Source organism: Pyxicephalus adspersus, chromosome 3 (genome assembly GCF_032062135.1).
Source record: "Pyxicephalus adspersus chromosome 3, UCB_Pads_2.0, whole genome shotgun sequence".
NCBI classification, from domain to species: domain Eukaryota; kingdom Metazoa; phylum Chordata; class Amphibia; order Anura; family Pyxicephalidae; genus Pyxicephalus; species Pyxicephalus adspersus.
The window spans coordinates 104,223,441-104,235,048 of NC_092860.1; the positions used below are offsets into that span (position 1 = coordinate 104,223,441).

The 11,608-nt window shown below is 36.8% G+C and overlaps 1 protein-coding gene across 1 annotated transcript; it reads left to right on the top strand.

Moving 5' to 3' along the window:
- Window positions 1-2,568: 2,568 nt before the first annotated feature.
- LOC140326888 (uncharacterized) lies at window positions 2,569-10,211 on the top strand. Its single transcript, XM_072405886.1, has 7 exons — window positions 2,569-3,026; window positions 4,258-4,319; window positions 4,783-4,853; window positions 5,309-5,378; window positions 6,534-6,619; window positions 7,490-7,562; window positions 7,814-10,211. Exons 1-7 carry the CDS (start codon window positions 2,767-2,769, stop codon window positions 7,951-7,953), a joined length of 762 nt encoding a protein of 253 aa, XP_072261987.1. The 5' UTR covers window positions 2,569-2,766; the 3' UTR covers window positions 7,954-10,211.
- The last annotated feature ends 1,397 nt before the right edge of the window (window positions 10,212-11,608 follow it).

Below are 11,608 nucleotides of genomic sequence, written 5' to 3' on the forward strand. Positions count from 1 at the left end.
TGGACAAAACTCCTGTTTACACTTTTCATTCCTATTTCCTGCCGGACTGCACTTATTTGGCATATTTTTCCAATAAATTAACTTTTGCCTTGAGGTTAGTTGCCTTTGTTTTTTGAAAATTATGACTCCGGAAGATGGGCAGAGCATCATGCGCACAGTGTTATTAGCTGCCTGCAATGCTACTCCTGTCAGTGAGTATAACATATTCATTTCTGCTGCAGCTCAGTGGCTAGGATTGCCAAAAACTGATCTAAAAATGGAAGCATACAAAAATAGGGAAATGTAAACCTGCAAAAGTTAGATAAGGAGGCAGTTGGTTTCTACAGGTACAAACTCTTCTCTTCTCCACATTAGGCTCCAGTTGTCTTAAATCATCTTCAATGGAATAATTTAGGGAATATGCAGAAAATGTAATGTAAAGGCCAGTTTTCTTGTTTCAGTTGAAAGATTTGTGTTTTGCAGTTAAAAACCTCCCCAATGGACACAGTAAGCTATTGTTGATCATATATATATATAATATATATATACAGAGAGAGAGAGGATTGGACTGGACTGTTATATTTCTATCATTAGATGTATCCAACAGTGGGTCCCTGTGCAGAACTGACTTGGCTAAGAATACAGGGCCCTCATGCATTGACACACTTTACAGCTCCCTATGTCTGCCCCCGATCTATTACTCTTCTACATATGGTGATTGTGGAGATCTTGATTTGGTGCTCGTGAAGACATCTATTTTTGAGCAGTTATAGTGGAGGTGAATCCGGATTCCAAACTGTAGCTGGCAGAGTGTCAGTGAGTAGCTGGGACTGTCACGTACACATCTGTAGAAGGAAGGAACCAGTCATGGTACAGTACATTTGGGGGACATGCATCCACTGGAGAGATTTGGCTGGAGTACAACAGATATGCTTGAATGCAATTAGAAAATGGCTCAGCTGTTTCTTTTCACACTTATGTACACAGGCATATTCACACCCAACCTATCAATAGAAGGTTTATAGAGAGAAATTCATTCTTCCACAAACATGCCAATCATATCTTTTTGCGGTATTATTCTACTGCCAGCACAAACGAAGGTTACATGCAAACAAAAAGAACATAATGGATGTCAATAGGACCACGTCATGCAAGTTTTTCCAGATCTCTTGGCAGAGTTTGTAAAATATACTATGCTGAAGACAGCTTGTGTGAGTTTACAGAACATTTTGAATATTTTGCACTTGTTGGATCTCATCATTTAATCATAAGGGCTCATATATCTATTTCTACCTCGTACTATAAGTTTAAAAAAGAAAAACACTTTTTATGGGTTCCTTAAAATCAATCCAGGAGCACATCCATGTAACCCCATGATTGCCAACAGCATCATGATAAAGTACAAAAAAAGTGGGATCCATCAGTGGGAAGAATCATTTGTTAAACGCTGGTTTTATATCTTTTCAATTACTGTTTACACAAACTCTTTATGTTTCAAATAGGTGTTCACTATATAGCACACCCATGAGCTGTGCACAGCCGACCCCCTAAACTTTTTTTTTTTAGGAAGTTTTGTTTAGTCATTGGTGTTTCAGCTTTGTATTTTTTTAAAAACTTGTATTTGCATGATGGCTTTATTGTATAATGCATATAATGGTTACGACTTTCACACTACGATCGAGCTGTACCCACTTTAGAAGTCACAGACACTTTTTACAGTACTACCCCCTCTTTACTAAAAGGTGACAATGTTGGTTCTAAACCTTTGGCACTTGACTTTTATTTATTGCCCCAATGCGGAGATTCCCTAACAGACAGCATGTTTAATTCTTCTCAAGCTCCATGCTGTATCCAAACCAACAAACAAGTTATTTATTTCTACATGGTAATGCAAATCTTAAAGCATATGGCTGGAATTGGGATGTAGATGAGATATCTCACCAATAAAATGCCATACCATCACATTTGGTGTCTCTGCCTGTCATCGTTACACTGGGAGGTGCAGCCAGGCTAAGCAAAGTTGCAAAGTTACTGTTCCATTCGCAGTTCCACAGCCGAATTAGGTTGCTTATCAGATAACTTTTGCAATGTTTACCATCAGGCTAGGTTCATTTATTTGATACAACTGTAAAAATTAAAGGGAAAGGTTGTTTGGCACCACCTGCTGGTAATAGGTGTCAGTGCAATTCCTCACTGTCCACAGGAAACTGAACATTTCTAAGTATGATATTCATTAAAGATTTCCTGTCATCAAATTCATCATTTGTGCTTACAGAAAATCCAAAAGTGAGCACATAACCCCTCCGCCTACATCTCAGGACAATACACTTATTATCGGAAACTTTTTGTTTTTAGACTGGAGCAAGGGATGATAAAAGAGAAATACATTCTTTAAACTCTATTTTGCTTTTACCTTAACCTTTGTTCTCATTTAAACTATCAGAAACCCTGGTATATTTTGCTTTGTGTTGTTAATATAATATTTTGCCTGTAAAGTTTTTTTTTTTTCTTTTAAAATATCACACCAGTCCATGGAGTATTTAATTTGAAACATGTGAATAATATTTGTGTGTGTGCTGGGCCTGTGCACTTAGTTCTCCCTTTGCTGGGTAATTGATATGTAGTGTTTGCTCTCAGTGCCTTTTGATGGAGTTGTCACTAAGTAACAAATGTAAATGGCTGTGCAGTGGGATTGCCAGGCAACAAATGACAACACAGCCTAACATTCTCAGGAAGAATAGTGGCAACACTTGTTAGACTATCCTTTGGTTTATTCAGCCTCCTGGCATGGCCAAATACTCCATTTACCAGAATGCCAATTTTCAGTCATTTGTTCGCCATGACTATCCTCGGCCTAGTCCTGGGCAGACAGAATATGAGGAGATCAGACACAGAGCACGGCTGCAGCAAACTCAGCAAGCCATGAGAAGAGCCAGAAGTGCGACCGTGTATGACGGGGAATTCAGGAGTAAGGACCTGGATGGAAACTCTATGCCTGTAATGAGACCCAGCTCACCCACAAGGATCAACAAACCTCACCCGCCTGAGTAAGCGCTACTCCATCATGGCTGCATGTGTGGGGCACTTCCTGCAGGAGAATGACAGGGGCAAAGGAAAGCATTAATTTACTAATTTACCGTAGGCCCACATAGCACTGTGCAGCAGAATCAGTATGGATTATGTATAGAGAAGAATGTGTTATCATCTGCTAGAATTCTACGTATCTTTATCATACAGTAGCTGGGAACTAGGGTGGCAGGGAAAATGGTACTACTTACCTTTATCATAGTGGGGAACTGGGGTGGCAGGGAAGATAGTACCGCTTACCTTTATCATAGCTAGGAACTAGGGTGCCAGGGAAGGTGGTACTACTTACCTTTATCATAGCTGGGAACTAGAGTGCCAGGGAAGGTGGTTTTACTTACCTTTACTACTGATACAGTGAGAAAATGGGTGTAGACATGAAGGGACAGGAAGTTTGTTAACTGGATCACTATGTGAAAAAAAGTCTGGTGACAGTACATTTTCTATGGAAAGCGTTACCATATTGATAAACTGATCATCCAAATTAAGTGATAGAAAGTACAAATGTCAGTTATGGGACTAAAAAACCTGTTTGGTATTGTGAGAGGAAAAGATGGCATCTTTGCTGCTATGTCCCGTGTGGGCTGATCCATTGGTATATGATGCCATGTCCTTATATATGGAACTCTGATCCCCCTGCTCCTGGGTGTTCTCATTGTTCATCTAAGTACCTCTCCTATAAACAGGATCTGCACTGGTAAAGTGTGTATTTTGAAGCAAAATCAGGTGTAAAGGAAATAAAAACTAATGTATCCACCTCTTCTGAAGGCTTCTGATAAGTTGCAACAATAAAGGTCTTTAAAATGAATGCAGCTAAAATTGGCCTCAATTGAATTGATATTGTAAATCTATGACAGCCAATTCTGTGCATGAATACAGTTTACCAACTTGACTCTAATGACTTGTCTATAAAAGTTAAAATCTGGCCACCACTGAAGGAGACACTATTTCCTCTGGCCACCAGTTTAGGAGGCTTTTTCCTCTGTCACCCCAATAGGGTGGTTTTACAAGGGGTTTCCCATGACCTAAGAACTATTTTACAGGTTCCTCAAGGGTAAAAAAAAAGAGAAAGTCTGTCTTACAAGCTTGTGGGAAATGCAAAACTCTACTATGAACAGAAGCTTGACACAGACCTTAGGATACTTCCATGCTTAATATCTGTATATAACTCTTTCTTTCTTTGTTGTATTTCAGGATATTTTTGGTTACCACGCTACATAATCTGCCTGGATATTACTATTGTACTAAAGAAAAAGGTACATAAATTGTGCATATATATCAACTTACCATTGCATACAACTAGAAATTATGAATAAAATGTTCTTTTTTTACGTAACCATATATCTCTGCATCTTTCTGACCCATTTCTTTCCACTACTTTAACACCAGTGTGAATGTGACATTCATCAAAATAATTCTCTAGTGGTGAATTAATCACAGCATTTAAAACACATTTACCTAAAAAAAATTTTTTTCTGACTTTTCTGACTCAGACTCTCAAGTAACTCCAATTACACTCCAACCAGTAGCTTGCTTGCTGCACTATTGCAGCAATGCAGAAAGAAGTTTGTAAAGCACCTACATTAAATGTAGGAAGTTATTGTGAACAGGTATAGGTACCAAGAAATCCATGAATTCTGTAATTTTGTTATTTCCATAAAATTGTTAATGTATAAATGGCTATTAAATGATAATATTTTATATTATTCAATTTTACAGGAAAAATACACACTGACACTGCCACTGTACATAAAGACCAAAGAAGGAGACTCCATGATGACAACAACCTGGTATTGTACAGAACAACAAAACTTGACATCATGCAGCATTCTATATCTGTGCTACAATGCTAAAAACTAGAGCTATACCTTTTATTTTCAAGATCAGAAAATAACATTTTAAACATTCAGAAGAGTATCATTCACTTTTTTTGAAAAAGCTAATACATTTGCACACCAATTTTTTGTTTCAAGGCACTATTTTTTACTTTGCTAAACCCAAGCAGCCAATCAGAATTCACTCTGCTATAGTCTAAACAGTAAACGATGAGTTTTTATTAGTTGGTATAGATTAAACAATTTACAACTAATTAATAGGTATATAAAGAAGCAGGAATATACACATAAAAAGTACTTGTTACTTTTTGGAAAGTTTATAATGTGACAGGTAAAAACATATTTGTACAACATTTACCCAAAGGTGCTTTGCTGGAGCCTTTAGCCTTCTACAATCATTTTTTCCATAGGTCCATATTTTCCGTGATACTGATTCCAATACAGCAGCTGAGGCTTGGCTAAAACTGGCCAGTGATAAAGGTAAATAATTTAAACATTTGGAAATCAAGAAAGGCTTCTCCTTTTGTAATTACAATTTATTTAGTAACTATTGTCATGTCATCTACATATTCCAATTACAGACACATAAAGATAGATAGTAGTAGAATTTTTTGGTCTATTAGGCCTTGTCACACAGGGGACATTAACTTTGTGTTCCTGCACACCACACTAACTTCAGGGATGAAAGGGTGTCTGTACATCCAACTAGTGAATCTTTGGACTTTTCTGATGTTTTCTTTTGTCTCGTGTGTTTTCCAAGCTGAAATATACATACATAGAAATGTGTGACTCATCCAACATACCACAGCTCTCTTTTTCAGACTGATATTTAGTCCATATGGGCAGAATTACTGTCCGTGTTTACATGTGTTTAGCCAATCTGACAAGAGGGCAGCCAGAGACAACTGTCCTCAGCTGCCACCATGCTGGATTGGCTGTTCACAATGACAGGAGCTTCAGCCACTTAGTCATTAGTCATTCAAACACTGATGGGAAATTAATCAAAATGTCTATGAGTAAAGCTACGTACACACGGCAGATTTTTATCGCCCGATAATCGGCATCGGCCAATTATCGGGCGAAAATCTTCCGTGTGTACAGTCGGTGTCGTCCATCGTCCGGACGACCGACCTGCCTGATCCACGGACGATGGACGTCAGCCGATCGTAATGAAAGGGAAGGGGAGAGCGCGCAGCAGGGTGCCGCTCCGTCGCTCTCCCCCTCCCCTCTCCATAGAGCATGAACGGTGCTGTATGTACAGCATCGTTCATGCATCGTGCAGTCCCTTGTCGTTGGAAAGGATCGTGAAAGATCCTTTCCAACAACAAAAATTGCAAGTGTGTACGCAGCTTTACTTCTGCCTAAGGGTGCAATACCAGGCTTATGGGACCCCGGGTATACTTACTTTCTACACAGTACACCCCTACCTCTTTTGATATTTTTGGTAAATAATTAAAAAGGCAAATGTTAATATATCTATTGTTTGTAGACACTGTTTTAACCCAATGATCTAATGTTTACCTTGGGACTGTAGTGGATTATAGAGGACTCAATTTTAGCACAGTTTTAGTATTTTCTGAATGGAATGTTTATCTTAGATCTTAATTCACTTGTTTATTTTGGCAAACGATCTAGATTGTGATGCAGTAAAAAAAATGATAAAGTTTGTAAGCTCCAAAAAAGAAGCAAATATGAACATTGAGAAAAGGAGGAACAATCAGGTAAATATATTTTTCAGAGACCTTCCAGCATCCCCCCAGCTAATTGGGGTTTATTAAAATATTACGATTTCCGTGGTTAAATACTTACTTTTTTAGTACAAGTTTTAAAAAAGACCAAACCATTAAATCTTGCCGAGCATCACAAATACTGCTGCTCAGGTTTTGTTTAAATACACTACATAAACAAGTGCCATCATTGTTCTGGCATCTGTGTTATCATCTACTGAATGTCCTTAGATAGAATGCAGGGACATAAGTGATCCTATCCTGTAAATCCTGGTCTTATCACAGAAGCAAATATGTTCCTCACTATGTCATTAAATTACAATGGTATGGCTTGTGTAAATGGGTAACTGCTTTTCTCCCTATCCATAAGAATAAAAATGGAGCACAAACCAGTTGAGAAGGTATACAAGATTTTACATTGTGATCACTTACAGAGGATATACTTAAGAAATGTTTCCTCCAGCCCCCATACTGATGATATTACTTATCCATGATGTTCCTTACTAAGCCAAGGCTCTGTCATCTGGCTGAAGCTGTGATTGCGATTTAATGGTGGAACGTACAGGTTACTTTGGAGATGGTAACTAGGCCTGCTTAAAAGGAAGATTATGTGAAGTGGTAAGGATTTATCATTGGATGTAATTGTATTGGGATAGATAGTTAAACAGAGTCTAGAACCCACAGAAACTAGTGTAGGATTGACAATGCAAAGAATACTTGGTAAAAAAAAGTTTGAATACTTTTTACCAATTTTTTGGGGGGGGGGTATATTTGTTTAAATGCACTATAAATATTTCCTCATCGAAAATTTGTTGAGTTGTTCCATATATCCACAGCTACAATGTCTTTTTTTCCCAACAATAGAGATTATTGGAAAAAGTGAAACCTGAATTCATATCCTCGGCACAGCAATGGCTGCTGAAGGCTGGACCACAAGGTAAAAATTATGACAATAACGACATTGCTTTAGGAATCACATGAAGGACCTGTACTAACACTAATAATACATCATAGTGAGTTTTCAAACCTTTACTTTTAATATGCTACTTTATATCCATTTATATTGTACTGATACTGCATCACAAGCAAGTCATACAGGCTGGTTGGGTATAAAATTGGCTGTGGATCTTTTGTATGTATAGTTAGACAATACACGAAATATGTCACTAATAATATTCTTTATTTCAGAAACTACAGCAGTGGAAAAGTTGCTGAACACATTATCTGTGCCCTACAAAACCCAGACATCAGAAGACATGAAGAAATCCTTTTGCAGGCCATACAGAACAGATTACTTCATACACCCAGACTGGAGATCAGAGCAATAAACCAATTCTTCATATTGATGGATCTGTCTGAGACCATATACTTCACACCTGGTTACATATAAGTAAACCTGTACTTTCTACTAAATATAATACTTATTAGTTGCAGAGTCTGTATATTAACTTATTAAAGATGTTTCATGTATATCTACAGTACATGCTGGACCAAACACCCCTGACTGATCACCTTTGTAGGAGCTAGTGATCAAGATGGCACTAGGACCACCTGGCCAGTCTCTTATCTACCTCCATAGACCTTGTATACCTTATGGTATAAAACCATCTGCTCCTCATCATCTCTTTACATTTCTGATTACAACTTCCACAGCTCAGTCAAAAAACTTGTGTGAAGTGTTTGCTTAAATGTCAGGTATCTGTAATCAGGAACATGGAGAGATAATCATGAGGAAAGAGTTTTGTACCTACATGAGTGAGTGAGTGAGTGACATTGATGAGTGTGTGAGCTGATGGAGTGATCATTTATATTAATGATTATTACAATGTGTATAGCGATGACTATAATTAGTTCTTGTGATGAGCAGATAACCACCAGTGAAGTTCTAAATAAAAACATGAAGATCTTAAAAGAAAATCTTTCCAGCATGTTGGTTATCAGTTTTTTTTAGCTATTTCCATTACAGTGCATCCAGGAACATACAGGACTTTGTATTTGCATCAAGAATTTTAAGTATTAAAAATATTATTGCTTTGGGATTTTCAGATATGTATCAGATAAATCACCTTTCATCTATTTGTGTCCTTTTCTCACATAGTAAAAGCACAGGGTTTGTGGAACTTATACAGCAATGTGTTTTTGTAGGAATATTAGAACTGTCTGGAACACAATGTAAGGAAAAATATGTAGTTGTAAGCTTTGTCATTCAAAATATGTTCCTTAATAATGAATGCAAACAAATCGCATATCAATCCACATGCATACGGCAATGACCCAATCATTCACACAGCAGACCACTATACTGACTGCAGATGTGATCTACTGGCCACGTGTGTTTTGTGCACAATCATTTGTAGAATAATGACATCTGTACACATGACATAGGATGACATATTCATTCAGGGAGAAGCCACCAGGATGGAATATTCTCATGGACTGTCATCTTATGACGTAGTTGGACGCTTTAGGAGGAACAAAAATCTGCACAGATTGGTATTTTATGATGTATCTTATTGTTATCTTATGATGTGGAACAGTATCTAATGAAATGTTTGTTTAAAAAAAAAACAAAACAAAAAAAAAACAAAAAGACATGTCCTTGTGCAGCTGTACAGTACTGCACAATAGAGCTGACTTCTCCAAATATTTATGTAAATTAATTAGTTTTTTCTCTTAACTGCTTTTTTATTAAAGAGTATTTAGCCAAAAACTACAGAAAGAAAAAATGCAGATACACAATGCATGTACAATCGTTTACATGCAATGACATAAAAATGGTAGGGATAGAAAACCCTCATACAATAAAGCTTGGGATTTAAGCTTCTGGCATTTCAAGATGCATAGGGCCACTCTTAAGGGTAAACACACAATCTAGAGCAAACTTTCTCTACCAGGGTTCCTCCAGAGGTTGCTGGGGGTTCCTTGAGCAATAAGTAATGTGTGTTTGTCAGGTCAGTTACCACTGACGACCACACTAATGAGTTGCAGATATAGTAATTATAATAGGAGTTCCCCCATGTTAAAAAGGTCAAGACACTGCTATAGACAATTGTTCAGTGTACTGTACATTGTATTGTTCCCTCATTGTTGTGGACTCCTGCTCATTTTTTCAGATACATAAAGCTTAGAAAGGATGGGAAGGTATCAGGATCTATGTTTCAATAGGGGGTGGCAGGGGTATGCAGAGAAGAAATCATTCCAGTTGATTGATAAGTAAAGTCAAAGGTTTCTAGAACGGTCAGAATACTGGGACAAAATGTATCTGAAGTTTGCAATATCCACATTAACAATTCACTAAATCCAAAGGTTTCTAAATTGAATTTGGAGTTGTGCAGTCAAGCATTCCATCAACATGATTTGCCACAGTTCTTGTATCCATTCCAGTACAAAAGAAGTTGTAGGTGATTTCCACTGTCTGGGAATTAATGCTCTAACTGCTGAGGGAAATGTATGTAACTTATGCATTTTAGCCTCTAAAAGAAGATCAAGAAATAACAGGATAGTGGATAAGTACCTGTATATATGTATTCATTATGGTCACCATTTAAGTGGTATTTACATTTCCGTAATAAAAAGGTAAAAAAGGGTCTATGTCTGTGTTTGACAAAACTAGATTTTTTGAGTAATAGTAATTACCAAAAAATGTAAAAACAATATGCTCAAAAAGAAAAAATAAAGAATTTGACATTTGACAAACCTTCCTAATCCCATATATATATATATATATATAAATATATAATTTATTTGTTTATATACACACTTTATAAGAAACACCTGTTTACCTGCATGTTAACACAAATGTCTGACAGGGGGCAGTGCCATTCCTGTCCAAGCACCTGAGGATACAATTTACATGGGCTCACCATTACTGGAATTAGAAGACAATAAAACAATGCCTGTTTTGATGACTTGATTTCTGCTGCAACATTTGGATGCTTTGGTCAGAACTTGTTGTCTGCAAAATGAAAACATGGATTCTTCTTGCTCTGTATCAATGGTTCATTCTGGTGGTGGTGTAATGGTGCAGAGGATATTTCTTACTATACTCTGGGCCTCTTAGTACAATTAATCATCATTTAAATGTCTAAGTGTACATTAGTATTGTTGCCGACTATGTCCATCCGTTTATGACTGAATCATACCAATGACACACAATGTCACAAACCTCAAACCATCTGACGCCGGTTTTTCAAACTGGACATTGAACTCAATGCACTGTAATGGCCTCCACAATGGTTGATGTGGTGAAACTGGAGATTCACATCATGGATGTGTCGTTATGATAGGATTTTGTAACTACAAAATTTCCACACAAAGTTTCCAGCACCTTGTTGAATCAAAGAGTTATAGCAGTTCTGAAAGCAAAAAGGGGTCCAAATCAGTACTAACAAGGTGAATCTAAAAGACTGGTCAGTGTGTGTACATATGTATATACATATACATATACACAAATGCACATACTGCCTGGGGCAAAAAAAGCCACCTGAATTTAACTTACATACATTAACATACATACAGCAATAATTAATATGTTTCAGTTGGCAATAATGTATTTACCTGTGAATGATGGAGTAACTTCTCAATTTAATTTACAGCATCTCAAGTTCACATAAATTTTAGAGATTAAAGTGCATGTTACCCTTGTGATCTCGCCTTTGGTCTGTTAAATACTTACCATGAAAAACAAATGTGTTAAAACTGGTGCATATACATGTTGAAGAGTTTGTTAGCAAAAACAAAAACTGGGAATGTTGTCAGGAATTAAAAGTTGTCTTCTCATCACTCACGCTCTTGCTCATGGTTTACATGTGTATGTGTGTGTGAGTATATATATATATATATATATATATATATATATATATATATATATATATATTATATATATATATATATATATATATATATATTTATATTTATTAAGCTTTGACTGGAGTGTTTAAATGGGGTGGGGTGTACAAACACAAACTGAAGCCAAAGACCAAA